This window comes from Cydia fagiglandana, chromosome 20 (assembly GCF_963556715.1).
Source record: "Cydia fagiglandana chromosome 20, ilCydFagi1.1, whole genome shotgun sequence".
NCBI classification, from domain to species: domain Eukaryota; kingdom Metazoa; phylum Arthropoda; class Insecta; order Lepidoptera; family Tortricidae; genus Cydia; species Cydia fagiglandana.
The window spans coordinates 7,051,766-7,073,177 of record NC_085951.1 but is presented as its reverse complement, the minus strand read 5'-3'; the positions used below and the strand labels follow the sequence as shown (position 1 = coordinate 7,073,177).

Genomic DNA, 21,412 nt, shown 5'->3' with positions numbered 1-21,412 from the left:
AAAGTTGTCGTGGTCAAGGCGGAAGTATGTCCATACTATCTCCATTTTGCACGCCCAGTCGCCATCAGATATATCGGAGCCGTCAAGGTGCTCACAAATATCTGAACACGCCTCTCACTGTCAAGGCTTTAGAGTGCGTGTTCAGCTATTTTTGAGCATCTAGGCCGCTCCGATATATCAGATCTGATGGTGACTATGCCATACATAGGCACAACTCGGGCTAGTAGCCCGAGTTGTGCCCAGAGACACTTAGTCTCAGTACATCCTAAAGGGCAGCAATCAGCAAGATTTGTAGGCATATTTTAACAATATGTAAGTATTCCATTATCTAAATCACGAATTTTGACGTAATAATTTTCCATGATCCAAAATTTTCCTACATATACATAATTATATATTAATAATTTCCTTTTCATGACGCCCATAATTTTCATGTCATGTCAACCAGAGATCAAAGCTAAGCCAGTTTAGTCAGCTACTTACTGCAAGCACCTTCTTTACACCTAACTACCTACCTACCTACCTACCTACTATCTATGCTGTAGCGCTGCAACACCCTTGTTCGCTTCTTGCATCGTGCTTTTATGCCAATTTAAAGAGGGATCCTCTTTCGGCAGGGCACGGCGAAGTTTGAACAGACACTGTCAATGTATTTAGCTCCGCAGTGGGTTTCCGTCTTAAAACTGCCATTTATGTGCATTCACGAGTGCGCAATAACTTAATTCCTGCCTCCATTAAAGCGGCGAGTCGTGGTCATTAGGCATTTTTATAATTTGGACATTTTTGCGTTACGTAACACTTTCGCAATCCGCGAAGGATTGCTCCGATATTGATTTTGGATTATGACATAGGAGATATTGTTGATTATTTGCATTTCACGTTTAGCCTACAAATAATAAGTGCGTAAGTGTGACACAATATTGTAAAGAAGCCTACTTATCTCTGCCAAGAAATTCGATAAAAACTATAGGTACCTAATAATAACTAAGAAATTCTATATAATACATAATCCGAATGCGGGTTGTGGATTAGGTGTTGAGACTTGAGGGAATTGACGCAGATCGGCAACGCGCATGCTGTTGGGGGCGTTCTTAGGCTACGGGGACCGCTTACCATCAGGCGAGTCATGTTCTTTTTTGCCACCGACGTGGTATAAAAAAAGTTTTTTTTTTCTACCTGACAACCTATTTACAAGTTCTGTTGCTGGCTGTACTTACAAACGTTTGGTCTCTATTTTTAGCGCCCTCTGTTTCAGATCGGAACTAATTCTGATTTGTATTTGAACCGCTCGTGTAGTAGATGGCGCTTTTGAGTAAAGTTAAGTCAGCCACAGCTCACTAGATGGCGCTAGTAGTACTCAGTTTAGCAAAATTAGTTCTGCTACTCCTCCCTAGATGTCACTAGTAGTACTCCACGTTCAGCTTATTTCATCGTTTGTTTTTATCAAAAAAAGAGAAAAAAATGTGTATTTATGATATATCTTTGTGAAAAGCATATTACTAATTGTAATTAAAATAAAGCTATTAGATATATTCTCGTGTACGAGTAAAATAGTTAAAAATTAACTACTTTGACCCGGGAGTTTTCTATTTTGTTAACACATAGTACGTGTTTTTAATGAGAATATTATAGTACATATTAATAACTACTTTAGCTGTTGATTAAAAATTTATATTTTTTATGTATTCATGCATGTTAGATATAAATAAAGGGACTCATTAAAAACATTTATAGCACGTTTTGAGTGGCAATTGCATCTATTTTCATTATACCTTTTCTTTGCCTTTTCTCTGATGATTGTCCCTCGGTTCGATTTCTTATTGATTTTCTATTTACCACAGGCAAGGACGTTTACAAATAAAGAAATTAACCGCCATGAGAGCCGACTAGTCGATTTGTAAAGCAAATAAAATGTAAACCACGTCCTGAGGTCGAGTTTCTCTTTATTGTATTGTATTTACCTTTATTGCGGTCCGTCGAGATTAAATTTCACCTCCAAGTTGTTCGTTTGTGAACCTATTTTCCTCAGGGATTGGCGTCACGTTACTTCGTGACACTTTTTAAAATAAACAGCTAAGGTTTCCCCTTCCTTCAGTACATTCGTACATCATTTTTAAGGTTCAGGGGGTTTAGGGGGTAGGGTTAGGGGTCGGCATTAGTACGTCATTTTTAGGGTTCTGTAACCGAAGAGGGACAATCGGAACCTCTAAGCTTTCGCTGTCCGTCCGTCTGTCTGTCTGTGCGCAGGCTCTATCTCAAGAATTAGGTATTATTGCAATTTTCTCAAGAGTGTGCCGCTATAACAACAAATAATAACAATATGAAATAAAAAATGAAGGCCCACCTCATTAAAATAAAAATATAATTTAAAGTACTCTACACAAAAAAATATTGGTGTTTTAAAAATTTCATTACTATACGAGTATTTAGTTAAATTTCAAATTTTATTGGCTTAACTGGGAGCCATAAAATTTGCATGATATTCTGACATTTAGTTTATGAATTTTATGATCAGTATTCTGACTTTATCTTAAAATTTATTACAAAAACAGTATAAAATAGTATAACCGCAAACCGAAAGTTGTTTACGTTATTCTTTTCACCAAGTTGTTTTCACTTGTTTTACCGTTGTAATCCAATCTTGTTTTTTATTTGGGTAATGAATTAGGATAGTTCTATATTATTCTGATTTATTTGAAGGTATTATTTATTGTTGTTACTTATATTATTTATTTGATCAATCGCTGGTAATAGGGAGAATATATAGGTACCAAAGAATAAGTTAACTATCTTGATTCTTTTTAATATTATTCTTATCATTTACATACATAATCTTTAGCACAATAAAATACCACATCGCTCTCTTATTTCTAAGTGACAAATAGAACTATTTACAAACCTGTCGAAACGGCTTACGCTCTAAAAGCAAAGTAACACAAAATTAATTTCGATGACTGAGCTGAGTATTTTAGTTTGTTCACTTTCACAATTGTAACCACTAGTATAATCACTAAACACTGTCATAACACAAGCCAGTCCTCTTTGATCATGTCCGAGCCTTTTTCGGCTATCATTATTACTGGTGCGTTCGGGTTGCCGCTTATGATCGTCGGCATGACGCTCGCATCCACCACTCTCAGGTTGGCCACACCGTGGACTCGCAACCTTGGGTCCACCACCGCTGCAGGATCCGTCTTCGGCCCCATTTTACATGTGCCAGTCGGATGGTATATCGTGAACGTGAAATGTTTCAGCGAACACTCCCAGTATTCGTCACTGAACAGCACGTGGTGTTGACAGCCCGGCATAGGTATGTTATGGGGTCTCGACCCGTACCTTTGGAAGGCTGTCGTATTGGACAGAGCCATGGCTATCTTTATGCCTTCTATTAATACTTTAATGTCTTCTTTGTATGCAAAGTAGTTGGGCACTATGTCAGGCGGGTGAAACGGATTGCGACTTCTCAGCTTTACCCAGCCGGAGCTCTTCGGGCGAAGCAACAGAGGGAGAATGGTCCATGTCTCTGCTTGCTCGATCGGTTTGTAAACGGTGTTGTATACTCGGTCCCGTAAATTGAGAATCCTGCGGATTTGCTCGCCGCCGTCGGAGTTCACGGAGCTCGGTGCGAAGTGGAACTGTATGTCGGGCCAGTTGCCAGAACTCGGAGCGTACTTCGTGTTGACAAAAGCCAAACCTTCGACGCCTTGATTGGTCATCGGTCCCTTTTCGTAAAGAATATAGTTCATAGCTACAGCGAATGTTTGGAACCGATCCTTTTTAAACGTGACTGGTTTGTTAACGACGAATGTTAGGCCTCCCAGCCCAACGTGGTCTTGTAAATTGTGGCCAACTTTAAGATCTGCGATGACAGGGATACCGTGCTCCTTCAAATGGCTCGCTGGTCCCACTCCGCTAAGCATCATCAATTTGGGCGTGGACAATGAACCGGCTGACATGATGACTTCTCGCTTGATCCTTACTTTTTGCTTTTGTCCATTTCTTATAAACTCGACACCGTAAGCCTGTTTTTTAACCGGATTTATTAGTATCCTGGTGACCTGTGCTCCGAGGGCGATATGAAGGTTTTCTCGATTGCGTATGGGCCGTAAGAAGGCTTTGGCCGTGCTGCACCGACTGCCGCGCCGCATGGTCGCCTGTGTCAGCATGAATCCAGTTTGCTTCGCTCCATTTATGTCTCTGTTCTCGTATCCAAGTTCCATGCCGCCCTTCAGAAATGTCACTGAAAGTGGCGAGCGCCACGGAGCCTCTTGAACCGTCAGATAGCCTCCGGCGGCGTGGTAGGGCGTATTGACGAGATATGGATTCCGATTGTCCTCAGATTTCATGAAATAAGGAAGCACCTGATCGTAGGACCAGCCAGGATTGCCGAGCGCCTCCCAGAGATCGTAGTCGTTGCGATTGCCCCGCACGTATACCATAGCGTTGAGGACGCTGCATCCGCCGAGGACCTTGCCTCTAGGCCAGTTGCAGCGGTCGCCGTTCATGGCGAGGCAGTAGGAGCGGTTGGACGAGGGCGTGGTTTGGTACTGCCAGTCCATCTCGGAGAGCTGCGTGTAGCCGGCCAGGGCGGGCACGTCGGAGATCTCGGTCTCGTCCTGGCCAGCTTCCAAAAGCAGCACCGTCCAGTTCCCCACCTCGGAGAGGCGCGACGCCACCACGGCGCCCGCCGATCCGCCGCCCACTATCACGAAATCGTATATCGGCAAAATCTGAAATGGAGATATATATTGACTATAGTAATAAGGTCGAGAACTTTTTCCAAATTACCTAATTCAACCTTTAACGGTAATAAAATATGAGGGTTAATAATAAGTGACCTTTGCGGTTACGTATTGTTTCGTTTCAGTCATGAACTGTGAAGTGAAACACAGGTAGACTAATAATTACTTCGTTAGTAATTAATACGATGTTTAATAAATCCTTACCTATGTGAGCATCAGTAATATTGTATTTCATTGAGATATGTGTCTGTATATCAGTGTTATAAAATAAAGCCTTAGAGGAATCTTCTATTGATGGAAAGTTTTTTTACATAAATGTTATCCTTTTGTTTAAATGAAAATACTCACAGCATTGACATCCGTTATATGAGACTCTGGGTCGAACTGTTGGTATCTGAAGTACGTGATCCCTAATGCCAGGAGTGGTATCAGACCCAGCACAGTGATGGGGGAAGGGGCCAAACTCGCGAGCGCTCCTGCTGCCTCCATGTTTGCGTCCCCAACTCATCTACTACTACACTAATATTTACAACTTAGTCTACGAGTCTTAGCTCTCTTATATCCAGTTATCCACTTTCTTTCTCTGCTCGTCCTCTGACAGGATTTTAGGAGTGTAATTCCTTATTCCCGCCTTCTTTGGCGCGGCCACCTTAGGCTTCGTGGTTTCAGGTTCACTATGGTAACTCTTCAAACGCGGAGTTTTCAGTTCATCTTTGTCATCGAAAAGTTGGAGCTTGTAGCGCTTTTCCTTCGGTATTTTCACCGGTTTATATAGTTCTTTATTAACGTCTGTGTAGTGATTGTTTTTGTATAGGGAGGTGCAGTAGTAGTCGCTTTTGGAGGATCTTTCGGAGCGGCATTCGTAGCCGCTTGACCCGCTTCTGTAGCCACTGCTTTTGGTTGAGGAGTCGCTCTTGAAGCTCTCCGCGCTGCGCCTGGCCTTGTGCCGCTTGTAGTCCTCGTCGAAGTCGGCGGGGAAGGTGATGGGGGAGCTCCGGTAGTGGAGGGGGTCGGAGTACTTCTCCTTGTAGCGGGCCACCTGGGCGGCGCTAGCGTGAGCCGCATACGACTGCTCCTGACCCATGGTGAGATGCGCGGCTGCGCGTTCGCGATGTTTGATTTCTGTAACGTAAAACAATAACTATGTTACAACTTGTAATCATTTTCATTCTGTAATTTCTGCATATTTAATTGTGTAAACCTATTAACACCTTATATAATATACTGGTTACTTTTGTTAAGAAGTGAACTTTATCTGGCAGAAAGTCTAACAGCTATTTTCGAGTAACTTAAGTTTTAATTGTATCAATTGTTATATATTACAAATCTCTGAATATAACTTTTTGTTCCAGGTACAAATCCACAGCTGTCACGTTACCACAGATTAAGTAATAGTATTTCATACAGAATGGGCATGCACCAGCCCACCCCGAATGGAATAATCCTGCTGCCTGCGGCCCAGGAAACAGAGGGCCTACCGCGAACCACGTTCGACGTGTTGCCTCCCTGTCACACTTACGTACGAATTCACAAGTATGACAGAAAGGCAACACGTCGGACGTGGTTCGCGGTAGGCCCTCAGGGCAGGGCAAGGCAGGAGCCAGGAGACTTCATTTCGATGACGGTTCTTAATAATCCATTACGAAATTAAGCTATGCGTTTGATACACGTTTCCTTTCTCTTTATATTATTTTTTTACGCTGTATTATACTGTACTTAAAAAAAATAATTAATTAACATTAAAAGATAGTTAGGTCTTAAATGACCTTACTACTGAATTCGCAAAATGTAGGTCGCCTGGAAAGTAAAACTTGTTTGTTTTGTAATGCAAAATGAGTAAATCTTTATTATTGTAGTCTGCTATTGCAAGCAAGTTATGCTAATATCATTTGGTCCAATTTTATATTCTACAAGGGCAACTGACATCTATTTTGTTGCAAGCGTCTGGAGGCTACGGTATCCGTTTACTATAGGGTAAGCCTTACGCTTGTTTGCCAAAGTCGTGGTATCAAAAGTTTGGTCAAGAACAGCAATTAATGGATTATTTGACGGATAATTACCGGATCCAATAATTAATATTTAATACGGTACGGGAAATAAATTTGCTTCGATAACTCACAAGTTTCAGTCAGTTATGTTATGTTATAATACTCTGAGTAGGTACCACTCGTAAAAAAATGTATCGAATCTTAACATTGGTTTAGTTAACTAGGTAGGTTAACGACACTAGTTAATAGAAGGAAAGATTGTACAAATCGTTTGTTTTCTACGAGTATTAGATAATCAACAAACATATACCTATAGGTACAAATGTGTTCCTACCTATGTTACGTCGTAGCTTTTCGTTACACTATAATTATTTTTGTAAATTGTAAACATACATAGATGAAGGTGACCATTACGAGTGAGTACTCCGATTTAGACAATCATTAAATCATTATAAATGCTATGTTAATTTGAGTTAGCGATGGGCGAGTCGAGTTATCTGATTCGAATAATCCGAATCAACCTACAGATGAGTTGATTCGAATCAAGACTATTGGCAATCCGAATCAACTCGGCCACTAAACTGACTGGTAACTTGGTATCCGATCCGCTGACTCGGCGAATGAATCGCCAATTCACCAACTCTCCGAGCCGAGTCAACGCTACGCTAAGGCCATTCAAAAATAAACCTTAATTCGATAGCCCGAAGGTTCTTTTTACAACAACTGCCGCTTGATTTGCCGTTTCAATCCGAGTTGACTGGTACTATGACCATTCAAAAATAAACCTTAATTCCGTAGCCCGAAGGTTCTTTTTACAACAACTGCCGCTTGATTCGCCATCCCGAGTCGAGTTCACTGGTAGTATGGCCATTGAAAAATAAACCTTAATTCGGTGTCCTGAAGGTTCTGTTTACAACAAATGCCGCTTGACTCGTTTGCGGCTCCGCGGCCCGTGACCTTGTCGCGAACCACGCAAACCGTCGAGTCGAGTCAGTTCGAATTTCAACTCGGATCAGTGGCCGAATCGATTCGAATGATTCGAATCGAAAAAAAGTGGACTCGTCACATCGCTAATTTGAGTGTTTTAAAAGGGGCCAAAAACAGCGTCAGATCATCGACCTGCAAGTCTGCGATAGTTGACTTACAGGCGAGCGGGGTGGAATCATGAAATTCATCTCCGAATTCATCATTCGCTGTTCAGTCGAGTCAGTTAAGACCCTTCTGTACCATTACCATGAGTTGCTATCGAGAACTTACATTACGTTACTACAATCGCTAGCGCCTAAACGCGGTTCGTGTAGATTTCGAAACAACTGGTACCATGAGTCAATTACTCGTTTACTATACTCGCTAACGTAAGCTCGATTCATCGTGTAGTTAACGTTACGATAGCGAATTACCTTGGAGTGACGTGCCTAACTTCACAGCAAAGAAAGCTATCTCTTTTTGACTATACTGAAACGACAGAGTAGGACGATATTGGGCAAAAAGCTAAGTATCCAAGCATTCGTTTAAAAAATATAAACATAACCGTGCTAATTTAAAGCGTCATGGCACAGTATTATTATGTAAAGTGTTAGTGGGGGTCTTGTATTTGTGTTGGTTACTTTGTCAATGTGACAGTTCTCTACTTAAGTTTGAGTCGATTGGCATGACGTAAATTGTGTTACTGTGTATAAAAAAAAGTGCCTAGCGCCGCTAAAGAAGTTTTCACTTCAAAATTAACTGATTTGCAAGACCAAAGTGATCCCATAAGTGTTCCGTAAACAAAGTTTTGTACGGAACACTAAAAAATGCGTACTAGTACGTCGCAATTTCAACTTCTAGTTGACTACATGCAAAAGTAAGTATCTATGTACTTTAACTTTAATTTGAGTTATACAGTCTCCCTAGTTTATAATAATATGATGAAATATTTTAGTTTCAAGTGGTTAGCAAAGTATTTTAAGGTCCCTCTCATCTCATGTGTTAACAGCCCATATAACCATTCCAGTCGCAGAATCATCAAAGTGGTAACTAAATGTCAGATGTGTCGTAACAGAGTCCACACAATGTGTCTAGAATTGTTTCGAAACAAAGTGTCGTCGCCGTGTGTACACTTTTCCGTAACAAGGTGTCGACACATTTGTGTGCACTTTGCGTGCGGTTTGCGACTAAATCTGACAGCAAATTTGTGACAGCAAATGTCAATATAAAATACCTCTTGAAAACCAAGGTTTGTCAAACTACTATTAGTGTCTCGTGTGCTCGTAAGTAATTCTAGTAAGTCATCATGGGCGATGCAAATGATAATAATCGACCAAAACCATATAAACACCCAACACCCGTCAACCTTTTACAGAAAAGTTTTTAAAGAAATGCAATAAGCTACTTAGGTCAGCCAACGAATGCTCCAAAAAGTTGTAGAGGGAAATGCTCGGAACACAATTTTTGACTCTGTAACTTGGTTTGGACAAGTTAGGAGGTGAACATATCAAAAGTCCCCGGCCGTAGCCCTTGAGCTGGGGGAAGAGAGGGGGCTTTGAATGTCCCATTTTCCGGTTTTTCGATTATATCTCGGAAACTATGCATCTTAGCGACATGGCCACTTATACAAAATGAAAGATAATTTAATTTGTTACAAGTTTATTCAGTCAATTTTTTCGATATGTTGAATAGTTTTTGAGATATCCGCTCTTGAAAGTTTATTTAGGGCTCTCAATTTTATCTTGATATATCTACATCAGTGAAGGTGCTAGGCCGTGTATGGTATCGTTTTCGTATAAATCTGGCTTGCTGAATCCATTTAAGGTATCACATTGACACCATTCCACAAAATAAAATAAAAAACTTTTTAGGGTTCCGTACCTCAAAAGCAAAAAACGGAATCCTTATAGGATCACTCGTGCGTACAGACGCATGTCTGTCTGTCTGAGTACACAAAATAGTTCTTTACCTATAGATGACAGGAAAACCTATTAGAAATGTGCAGTCAAGCGCGAGTCGGACTTAATGTACGGAACCCTTAATACGCGAGTCCGACTCGCACTTGGCCGGTTTTTTTTAAACTCCTCTTGACGCTTAACCGCTGAACCGATTTCGTTGAAATTTGGTATAGAAATAGTTTGCGTCCCGGAACAGGACATAGGATAGATCTTATAACCAAAATCATCTTTTGAAGGTGTGAAAAGTGGCGTGGAAATTTGTACGGGAAATCAATAACCGCTGAACCGATTTATATTAAATTTGGGATGGTCTACATCTTTGATTTAGTTAAAAATGATAAAAAAAACATGACTTCAAACCTAAACTTAAACAGTATTAACTTCAAGAAGTCAATTCTGAATTCCCCCCTACACCTCATTTCACACCTTTAAAGGATGATTTTTGAGATAACTTATTATGTCCTGTCTCGGGACTCAATATATATGTGTACTAAATTTAAATTAAAACTGTTCAGCAGTTTAAGCGTGAAGAGGAGTTTAAAAGAAAGTACATGTTTTTACTTTGGAATGGTGTCAATGTGATACCATAACTATATTTGGTACTGCGAATTTATACGAAAACGATACCAAACATGGCCTCGTAGCTTTACTGTTGTAGAAGTCAAAATAAAATTGAGAGCCCTAAATTCTTATTACTTGACCAAACTTGTGTAGAAGGAAAAGGAAAAATAAAAGTCTTCGGCAGGAATATAAGACACAAATATAACTTTTTTTTTGCGTTAGTATTTCAATCATCAAATATAAACATACCTTGATTATATCATTCTAGTGAGATCCTCACAGATAAACAAAAACATTTACTTAAAAAATTACAAGGTCGAAATGTCACGGAACTTGTGAGAGTAATATGTGAAAAATAAAAACTTTTATGACAAAAAAATCTGGACACAATTTAAGAAGCATCCCATTGCGTCGAGGAATCATCTGTATTTTTGCTTGTTTCATTACCTCCTCGCTTCTTTTTTTGTCCTTTGTATTCTGTAGCAATTTGTTAGATCTGAAAATAAAGATAACTTGCGTCGTCACGGATGTCGATTTATAGGTTTTAGGGAGTGCAGAATTCGAAAACGATGATCATTTTATAATCCAAGATGGCGGCTACGTATTTTGTCATAAAAGTCGTCATGAATATCGTTTTATAGGTTTTAGGAAGTGCCGATTTCGAAAATGATGACCAGTTTGGAATCCAAGATGTGTGCCGTGCACTTTGTCATAAAAGTCGTCATGGATATCGTTTTATAGGTTTTAGGGAGTGCAGAATTCGAAAATGATGACCATTTTAGATTCCAAGATGTCTGCCGTGCACTTTGTCATATAAGCCGTCATAGATGTTGATTTATATCCGCATTCGACATGGTCGACCATAATATTCTCATAGCGAAACTGGAGTTCTACGGCATTAGAGGCCAGGCCTTAAATCTTATAAAATCTTACTTTCACAATAGAACTCAATTTGTGGAAATTACAAACGTAGAAGGTAAATATGAGAATGTTATCAAATCCAAATCAATCAAACTAATGCGAGGAGTACCACAGGGTTCTATCCTGGGCCCAGTCTTTTTTGTGCTTTACACTAACGACCTGATACAATTTATAAGCAAAGAAATTCCGGATATCGGCCTAATAGTTTTTGCAGATGATACCAATGCAATTGTAAGCGCTAGTTCACTTGAGGCTCTGAACAGAAAGGCGAATCGAGTGCTGGAATTATTTGACTGGTGGTTTAGCTGTAACTACCTGAAGGTGAACCCAGGTAAAATCTGAGTTATGCTCTTGAGGTCTACAGTCAGGCAAAGAGACCATTTGAATCTGTCGTTCTGTGGCGATAAAATAGAAAACGTAAGCAGTGTAAAGTTTCTCGGTACTCATATAGACGATTTACTTACGTGGAAAAACGAACTCGTAAGCATAGTAAACTCCATTAGCTCGGCTTGTTATATCTTACGAAGCTTACGGAACATAGTGGAGCAAAGATACCTCAAGATGATATACTATGCACTGGTGGAATCAAAACTTCGTTATAGTGTCAAGTGCTGGGGGAATAGCTATGAGTATAACATGAACAAAGCCTTTGTTATCCAAAAACGAGCCATGAGGACTATAGTGCGTATTCCACAAACTGAGTCCTGCAAGGAATATTTCATAAATCTCAAAATACTTACTGTCCCGTGTCTGTACATCCTTCTGCTCCTCACTGACTTGGTCAAAAGTCTAAAGGAGTACGAGACCAATGAAGAGAGGGAGACACGTGTAAGTACTAGAAGAAAATACCTACACTGTAAACTGCAGCCTAAACTTAATATAGTCACTCATTGCGCAGAATTTCAGAGTGTGCAGCTCTACAACAAGCTTCCCAGTGAGTGGAGGAATATCGATAGCCTTGTTATCTTTAAAAATAAATTAAAAACACTGCTGCTGAAAGAGTGCTTTTATTCTATAGTGGAGTTTACAACCTACCTTAGTAATTTGTCTTCGTAATGTTGGTATTAACTATTTTAGATAAATACGTATGATATTGTACTGCATGTTAGATTTTAAAATTCCTACATTTAAGGACCTAGATTTAAGCAACTTAGTATGTAGTTATATTCAAATACAATTGTCACATTGTTCATGAATAAATAAATAATAATAATAAATATAGGTGTTAGGAAGAGCAGATTTCGAAAATGATGACCATGACCAACAAAACGACATCCATGTCGACTTTTAACATAGTACATGGCCGCCATCTTGGATTCCAAAATAGTTATTATTTTCTAAATCTGCGCCCCCCAAAACCTATAAAACGACATCCATGACGACTTTTATGACATAGTGCATGGCCGCCATTTTGGAATCGAAAATGGTTATCGTTTTCGAAATCTGCGCCCCCCAAAACCTATAAAACGACACCCATGACGACTTTTATGACATAGTGCATGGCCGCCATCTTGGAATCCAAAATGGTCATCGTTTTCGAAATCTGCGCCCCTTAAAACCTATAAAACGACACCCATGACGACTTTTATGACATAGTGCATGGCCACCATTTTGGAATCCAAAATGGTCATCATTTTCTAAATCTGCGCCCCCCAAAACCTATAAAACGACACCCATGACGACTTTTATGACATAGTGCATGGCCGCCATTTTGGATTTCAAAATGGTCATCATTTTCTAAATCGGGGCCCCCTAAAACCTATAAAACGACATCCATGACGACTTTTATGACATAGTGCATGGCCGCCATCTTGGAATCCAAAATGGTCATCATTTTTTAAATCTGCGCCTCCTAAAACCTATAAATCGACACCCATGACGACTTTTATGGCATAGTGCATGGCCGCCATTTTGGATTCCAAAATGGTCATCATTTTCAAAATTGGGGCCCCCTAAAACTTATAAAACGACATCCATGACGACTTTTATGACACAGTGCATGGCCGCCATTTTGGAATCCAAAATGGTCATCATTTTCTAAATCTGCGCCCCCCAAAACCTATAAAACGACACCCATGACAACTTTTATGACAAAGTATTTGGCTACCATCTGCATGCAAGACATTTCTATTATTTTTACGTACAAAAATGGCCCCCTGTCAACTTCCAACCGAGATTTAATCGATAATTTATTCGATTAATGTTCAGATTAATTCAATTTCAATCTATGTTAGGTCAACTTAGGTCGACTAAACTAATCGTGATTAAAATTTGAGGATAAACTTTTTTTATTCCATTAATTAGCGCCACTTGCACCATTCCACTAACCCGGGGTTAACTGGTTAAACCTGGGTTAGTGGGACGGTGCAAGTGGGCCTTAGTCGAATAAACAGTTAATCTATTAAGTCCCATCTCTGACCACGTCATTTTTACACTTTGAGAATATCTGAAAACAAATGAACACAAGGAGCCATTTTGCAAATCCAGTAACTTTGTTATTACTTTTGACAGCGCGTGTCATGTGTCTACACAGAGTCGACACAAAGTCGAAACATTTGCGACTACTTTATAACTGCAATATTTCTCAGCCTTAAACAATATTTATACATCATAATTAACAAGTTTCGTAGTACGTAAAGCGTTATTTCTGTTATCTAAGTATATTATACGCATCGAAGTACTAAAAATGCATCAAATAATATATTTATGAACACAAGCACTGAGAAGTAAACAATTTCATTTCCGGCTAAACTAAAACAATGTGGTGGCGCGTTGATTATATTACACTTAGTTTATCAAATCACTCGAGCAGTTTAATTCCCCATAATAATTGAAGTCCTATTGTAATATAAATGCAAACAATATATAATTACGTCTTGTAATCCGTTTTAGAGATGGCGTATTAATGTCACTTATTTTTATTTAACTATTTTTCCATCTGACAGTTTCCATTTGACAGGAACAAAATGAACGAATGAACGAATGATTTTGGCATAAAGTAGTCGCAAACTAGTAACAATGTGTGCACACGGCGACCACACTTTATGTCACTTTGTGTCATGTGTCGACCCTTCCCCATTTCTGGTAACTGTGTCGACACGGCGACGACTCTGCGACTGGAATTGTGACCGAAACAGACGGTGTCGACACAAGATGTGTCTACACCGCGTCGTAACGGCGACTGGAAATGGTTGTATGGGAGGCATGGTGACCTTAGCAAACCCAGCGATGGGCCACATGGGAAGGAGCTCAATACCCGACGGTGGGCCGAGCTGACACAACTTTTAAACGCGGATGCGACAGGCGTCACCAAAAATACAGATAAGTGGAGAAAGGTATGTGTATAACATATTAAATATATTAAAAACGGGTCACTAATATCGGGTTTGGATATGTCTGTCTCTCACGGAAGTTTTGTGTGTATAACCCATTAGCTTTATATTTATGTTTTCATTTACCTATTCATTCATCACATTTTTTTCTTTGCATGTACATTTGGTTCGCTCTTCACTGATTTTGTGTGTGTGTGTGTGTGCGTGTTGGGTGTGAAGGTGTGGAGTGACCTGAAGAACAATACGAAGAAAAAGGCTGCTCGGATATTCAGAGCTGGAGCAGGAACTGGTGGTGGTCCTGCTTGTACATTAAAATTAAGTGACCTAGAGCAGAGGGTGCTGGCTATAACAGGGACACGGGCAGCTACAGGCATTGTAGAAATTCCGGAGGTTGGCCTGGAGGTAGGGTAATGGGTCCTTCATGCTTAATAACAATTTCGGCGGGGTGTGTAGCATGGCGTCGGGCTCACAAGTAATTTGAGCAGCGTGTACTAAGGCTGCTCCTATACGCTTCCATTTGTTTACTTAACATGCAATCCGCACACCCCGCCCCGCTGCACGCCCCACTCGAGCGTCCACTCAGGCCTTACACTTAAGGTGACAGTCCATTTCCAACCGCAGCTGCACTACTGTTCATTTTACTATGGAAACTGACAGTAACAGCGACGCATTAAGTACCAGTAGTGCAGCTGCAGTCAGAAATGGAATGTTACCCTAAGGATAAAATAAAAAGTAAGAACTCCCATACTTAATCCCCTACACAGAGAATGCTGTCCTATGGGAGTTTGTTATTCTTTATTTAGGGCCAGTTGCACCAACCACATTTGACAGACTGATCAAAGTCAGCCGGCGCGCCCAGGCGCTTTACTATGAAACTTTCCATACATAAAAATTTAGTGAACTCTTTAACGATACGAACAGTTTGGTGGAACCGACCCTTAATCTTACTCTATGGTCATACCTAAATTAAAATATTTTACAGGAAGAAGTAACTGAACTGGCTGTACTACCGACACTTGATAATGATGACAGCCCATCTATTTTTATACTACATGATGAGTTTGCTCAACAAACTTGTTCCAGTGAGTTTCCGTATCATTGTTGCTATAAAAATAAGATCAATGGAATTAATTTAATGCATGTCCTGAGAAAAATTCTAACAACATACATAGTTAAGAGTCACCATAGCCTAGCTGGTATTGATTCTGCCTAGAAAGCTGGTTGTCCCGACTCGGTATCCTGGAAAGGGTAGCGGCACAAATATATTTTCTTCAATTATGATGACAATGATTTTATGTGTAACAATTATTGGATTTATATTTTTGTATGAATATTATTGCCCAGTATCAATGTACAGTCAGCAATACTATTAGCTTAGCAGTTTGCACCTTTTCATACAAATTTCTATGCAGGGGTGGTACCTTTTCTCTGCAGCTGACTGTAAAGACCAATCTCTCTTTGGTTGTAATTTTGTTACCAAGTATTTATTTTATTGTTTTTATTTTTTATTGCAGATGTTGAAGATTGGAATCGGCCAGGGACATCGGCTCAACCCCCAGTTTTTCCACCCTTACCTGTGGACAGGAATAACCAAGACTTGGCGGGCAGAGAGGAGCCTGAAATAGTTAACAGCCCAGGTAGAGTTTTATTTACTAAACCTCATTTAGAAGCAGATAATAAATTTTGCATTTATTGACACATTTTATAGGTGTAAGTACTGCTCAGTAATATTATAGCCCATTGCCCACAACACACTTAAACTCTAATCTTGCAGAGGTGTTCTTTTAACCTGCAATTTATAATAGGTATGAATGTATGTATGTGCAATAAATACTGATTTATCATTACTTTGTATCCTCTAGACAGGAGTGAGGCCGGCATGACACAGACGCAGGAGCCTGCGGCTCGGGCCGCGCGGATGCTAGACAGGAGTGAGGCCGGCATGACACAGGCGCAGGAGTCTGCGACTCGGGCCGCGCGGATGCTAGACAGGAGTGAGGCCGGCATGACACAGGCGCAGGAGCCTGCGACTCGGGCCGCGCGGATGGCTGCTGGAGGCAGGCAGCACGCGCCGCAGAGTCCTACGCCCTTACCACTTACGCCACGGCGGCGGCGAACACGTCCGACGCCAACATTCTCCTCTCGTACTCGTACCCAGACACAGTCCGATTTGGCAAGGCAAGCCTTCGTCAGGTCTGACTGTGAATGGCGAAATTTCCAAATGGAGGCAGAGCGGGAGAGGAATAGGTTAAGAGAATTAGAGATAAGGATGCAAGAAAGGTGGTTAGATTGTTTTAGTCAATTGTTAGTATTGGGAAATAGAATTGTAAGTCATTGGGAAAAAAAATAAAAATGTTATAAATGTGTATGTATATTTTTGTTTTACCTATTTAACAAATGATACTTGGTACCTATTTGCAAACATTACACTCTTAAACAATTATACTATGACCGTCTTGATGCAAGTCTTCTAGCTAACTGATCCCGTAGTGCTCTCCCCATTAATAAATCGCTAGCACCTCCATCTTCCAACACCACTTCCTCTCGATGAAATTCTGAAAAGAGAGAGCTCTTCTATAGGTAATTATTTATTTTATATACTAATATTATAAAAATGTAATTTTGAAGTTTTGTATGTTATCCTAAACTAGGTTCCTATATTTCATACATTCTTTCACCAGTAGGTATATCCATACTATCCATACGAATATTATAAAAGGAAGTCTGTCTGTCTGTCTGTTACCTCTTCACGCTTAAACCGCTGAACCGATTTAGATGAAATTTGGTATAGAGATTGTTTGAATCCCGGGGAAGGACAAAGGGTCCTTTTGGACAAAATAATAGCTAACAAAATTACTGATTCCACGCAGACGAAGTCGCGGGCAAAAGCTAGTAATTAATATTAAAAATGCGAAAGTGTGTCTGTCTGTTACCTTTTCACGCTTAAACCGCTGAACCGGTTTAGTTGAAATTTAGTATAGGGGTAGTTTGACTCCCGGGGAAGGACATAGGACACTTTTTATCTCAGAATCCCTTAAGGGGGTGGAAATTTGTATGGGCAATCAATAACCGCTGAACCGATTTAAATGAAATTTGGTATGGTGATAGGTTTGAGTTGTGGGGAAGGATATAGAATAGTTTTTATCCCAGAAATCATCCTTTAAGGGGGTGGAAGTTTGTATGGGGAATCAACAAAACGCAGATTGGATAAAATAATACCTACCTAAATTACTGATTCCATGCAGATGAAGTCGCGGGAAAAAGCTAGTATACTAATAAAAAGGACCTTCGGGATGGGATATAGGCTATACTGGCTATACATAGTTATGTATAGCCTATATCCCATCCCGAAGGCCCTTTTTATTAGTACTGTTTTCTTATATAATAGATACCTTGATCTTGTTCACATATCTCTTCGGGATCCGGAACATTGTACTTTAAGGCAATGTTGTGTAGCACAGAACATGCTATAATAATTTGTGAGCATTTTTCTGGCCTATAATGTAAATTTCTATCTCGGTGTACACAGCGCCAACGGTTCTTCAATCGCCCAAAAGTGTTTTCAATGACAACTCTTGCAGAAGTGTGGGCTGCATTGAAGGTTTCTTCAATAGAGTTGGGAGTTGGGTTTAAATATGGTGTCATCAGCCATGGCCGTTGAGGGTAACCAGAATCACCTGTAAAATAGGAATATTTTTTATTAAGGACAAAAATAAATGCTGTTTTAAATTAATCATAATTTAAATTATATTCAAAATATATTGTCTTACCTAAAAGCCAGACAATTTCATTACGCCTGTGTAAAGACTGTATATAATTGTTAACATTACTATTTTCCCATATGAAAGAATCATGGGCTGCACCTCCAAACTTAGCATTAATGGATAAAATTTTACAATCCTGATCACATATCTGAAAAATTAATATATTGTATATAATATTACGAGTAGTAAGTAAATAGCTTTTAGATAAACATGTCAATCTAAATTTATTAAGGAGTAGGTTAGGTACCTATACAGATAAAAACAGACCTACTTACCATTTGTACATTCATTGAGTGATAATGCTTTCTACAGAAATATAAGTGTTCTTCTTCCTTTTTGGGTGTAAATATCTTGAAGTGGCTGCAGTCAATGCTTCCTATCACCCCTGGGATTCCATATTTATTGAAAAAACTAAAATGTGAAGATTGGTTTGTAGGTATTGTATTGTGGTCATAAGAGGAAAGAATATTACGTGAGTGAGTGAGTCAGTGTCGAAAATAAGGAACTTTGTTGCACAATAATTCTTAAACTACAATATGAACATATTGAATGTTTTTGAGAATATATCTTAAGCATGTTAAGCCCTATATATTAATGAAAATTCAGGGTTCTAGCTTCAGCCAGCACAATATTACAGGACGTCGAAAATGGCCTGAATCGCTTCGAGAAAAGGATGGTACGGCCGTGCCTCTTTGTTTTGCTCGACTTGGCGGGGGCACTGCCGTAAATTACGTCAGTACCTAGTTTAAGTTGTGATTCGTCTATTTTTACCTGTGTCTAATGTCATCTCTTTCTTGGCGTGTGGTTGGAAAATTGATAAACATTTTTAGAATATTGGGGTGGTTCAAAGCGGTTGTTACTTCTTCAATATAAACACTCATTGCTTCCTGCGAAAAATGGTGTGCCTTGCCAGTCACACGTTGGTAACTACCTTGTGCATAAAATAGTAATGCACATAAAACCTGCAAGAGTTAGTTTGTTGGTTAATTACAAAATAACACTCATAAATGTCAAATAAAATGTATAAGTACTTAACACTTTTATAGAATTTATACTTAACTTTGATTCCACTGACACTCTTTGAGTGGATTTCAAATCCGCATGATTTATTAACAAATCACACAAATCCTCAAAAGCTTCCTTGCTAAGCCTATATTCTTTAATAAAATTATTCTCACTTATGTGTTGAAGTGGGTTTCTTAATATGTTTCTCATATCGGCTTGATATTTTCCTTGTTCACGTCGTTCGTCTTCATATGCAGCTTTCGCTAACATATCCCATGCCAAATAATGCCTTGCTGACATTATTTACATAAATAATGATAAGAAAATATACTATAACACGAATTCTAATAAGTTTTCACGCTCCAATATGCCAGTGAAATAGATTACTACAGTCGATAACGTATTGCTCGGTAGCGTATGTCAAAAATGTGACTCATGGTACCAATTTCTATAGGCAACAGCTACAAACGTTACTCGCTAGCGAGCTAGGTAAAATACCTATCGAAAAGTAATCGCTAGCGTTGAACTCATACTGCCGATTTTTAGTTCTATGAGTGACCGCCGACGGCGCTGTACTATTCTCCATAGAAATCATTTACGCAGTCGCTAGCGAGCATTGTCACTGTAAACTCATGGTAATGGTACTGATGGCAACCGTTCGACGCTCCGCCGAGCGTTCAGTATAATCTACGGGAAACAAACGATACCGCGTTGTACGAATCGCGGTGGACGGCAAAGTGACATCTAGCGTGGAATTGAGGAAACTCCCAGCCGGTCGTCGCCCTTGGCCTTGTTATCACATGTGGCGCAGATATATTATAATAGCGGTCTCGTATCATAAACTGCACACTTTCTGATTTGACATAACTAGGTTTTTTTGGACTAGGTGTAGCTATTTCATTTATAGCATCAAGACGATGAGAGGTGAATCTTATTAGTTTTTGTTTTTGCTAATGAATGGCCAAGTCTTAAGTACACCGTAGGTATTCGTTATTGTACATGTAGATATATATATATATTATTTCGTAAATAACCTGTACTCAATCAATAAATCAATGTTCAGAAAACGTGTTCCTAATATTGCAATGTTTTTTCTCTATCACGGTGAACTGTTTAACTTTCACTTGTAATTCTGAATCTACAACCCTAATTTACCATTATATTGAAGAAATATAATAGAATAGACTTGTGAAGATTTGAGTTATCCTCAGTGGCGGATTTACAGTCTTCAGTCTTATCATAATGACTACATTTTGAGTTATTTCTTGTTATCATCAGCGAATTTCTTGTCAAAATTTGCCGCCCTAGGCCCGGGCCGAGATATCCTCCAAGTATTTATACTCCAAGATAATGCAGGAATGGATAGTGAACAGACAGAAGAAACGGAAAAATTAGGGTCAGTCCGCGGCGTGCCGTTTCACTCTCCGTTGTCAACGAGACACTGTACCTTGTATCTGTGCTAAATGACTTTTGTTGTACCTAACTATGGTTAGAGCTATCACTTTTGTCCAGACTTTTTACTGACTGGACTACGTTTACACTGTAGGCCAGACTTGGGTAGAGTAAACAAAACGTCAGATTAAATTAAACATTTTTAGCATTGTGTTTTTTTGTCAATACCAGTAATACCACTCAATACTACCTGTAGGTAGGTAGTTTCTAGTAAGAAATTAGATTTTTATTCAGTATTATTATTACTTGCTTCCATGGTAGGTACATTCTTCTTCTTCTTCGTTTTTTTTTTCAACTTTGTCTCCTTAACGAGGCTTAATTAATAATCAAGTTAGAAAGTTAAATTGTATTGAATAGTGACCAATTGTTAACAATTATCGATATAGAAATAGAAGCATTGTGTTATGTAAGGCGAAAGTAGGAATGTTCGGGTAGCAGACGCACTTAACGAGATCACGCAAACCTATAACAGGCACAATATAGTAAGCTAATGGACCGGAACCGCGGGGAAGATCACTAGGAATATACGGAAACAACAATAATTTATTTAAACGTTATTACATAATTAGGTAGGTACACGGAAAAGAACAAATGGCGGACAATTAAGTTTTCTACCAAGCAGTTAAGCATTGAAGTTCATTGAACCCGTCAGTTCATATGTATATATAAATACGGTCCTCATGCCTAGACCACCTCTTTTTATATATGTTTATTGTTGTATTA

General features: G+C 39.4%; 5 protein-coding genes across 6 annotated transcripts in view; 2 read left to right on the top strand and 3 right to left on the bottom strand.

Moving 5' to 3' along the window:
• Positions 1 to 21,412, top strand: part of LOC134674577 (flotillin-2) — a 352,073-nt gene that overhangs the window by 157,613 nt on the left and 173,048 nt on the right. The window lies entirely within an intron of this gene.
• LOC134674549 (uncharacterized) overlaps positions 1 to 21,412 on the top strand; it is a 420,725-nt gene that overhangs the window by 308,428 nt on the left and 90,885 nt on the right. The gene's annotated exons all lie outside the window — the stretch shown is intronic.
• LOC134674518 (glucose dehydrogenase [FAD, quinone]) lies at positions 2,788 to 5,231 on the bottom strand. Its single transcript, XM_063532615.1, has 2 exons — positions 5,091 to 5,231; positions 2,788 to 4,730 (listed from the first exon to the last, which is right to left on the bottom strand). The coding sequence occupies exons 1-2, from the start codon at positions 5,229 to 5,231 to the stop codon at positions 3,021 to 3,023; spliced, it is 1,851 nt and encodes a 616-aa protein (XP_063388685.1). The 3' UTR covers positions 2,788 to 3,020.
• LOC134674568 (uncharacterized) overlaps positions 5,299 to 21,412 on the bottom strand; it is a 45,509-nt gene continuing 29,395 nt past the window's right edge. For both annotated transcript variants that reach the window (XM_063532684.1, XM_063532683.1), the window contains exon 2: positions 5,299 to 5,864. In XM_063532684.1, coding sequence (XP_063388754.1) covers positions 5,299 to 5,826 — 528 coding nt within the window. In that variant the 5' untranslated portion in view covers positions 5,827 to 5,864. The remainder of the gene's footprint in view (positions 5,865 to 21,412) is intronic.
• LOC134674566 (putative nuclease HARBI1) lies at positions 16,824 to 19,886 on the bottom strand. Its single transcript, XM_063532681.1, has 5 exons — positions 19,004 to 19,886; positions 18,508 to 18,643; positions 18,239 to 18,380; positions 17,861 to 18,145; positions 16,824 to 17,023 (listed from the first exon to the last, which is right to left on the bottom strand). The coding sequence occupies exons 1-5, from the start codon at positions 19,111 to 19,113 to the stop codon at positions 16,914 to 16,916; spliced, it is 783 nt and encodes a 260-aa protein (XP_063388751.1). The 5' UTR covers positions 19,114 to 19,886; the 3' UTR covers positions 16,824 to 16,913.

Coding starts and splice junctions, on each gene's coding strand:
- LOC134674518 (XM_063532615.1), bottom strand. CDS start 5,231: ATGGAGGCAGCAGGAGCGCTCGCGAGTTTGGCCCCTTCCCCCATCACT. Junction 4,731..5,090: donor ATATAACGGATGTCAATGCT/GTGAGTATTTTC, acceptor TCTCCATTTCAG/ATTTTGCCGATATACGATTT.
- LOC134674566 (XM_063532681.1), bottom strand. CDS start 19,113: ATGAGTGTTTATATTGAAGAAGTAACAACCGCTTTGAACCACCCCAAT. Junction 18,381..18,507: donor ACTCAATGAATGTACAAATG/GTAAGTAGGTCT, acceptor TTAATTTTTCAG/ATATGTGATCAGGATTGTAA. Junction 17,024..17,860: donor GATATGTGAACAAGATCAAG/GTATCTATTATA, acceptor CTCTCTTTTCAG/AATTTCATCGAGAGGAAGTG.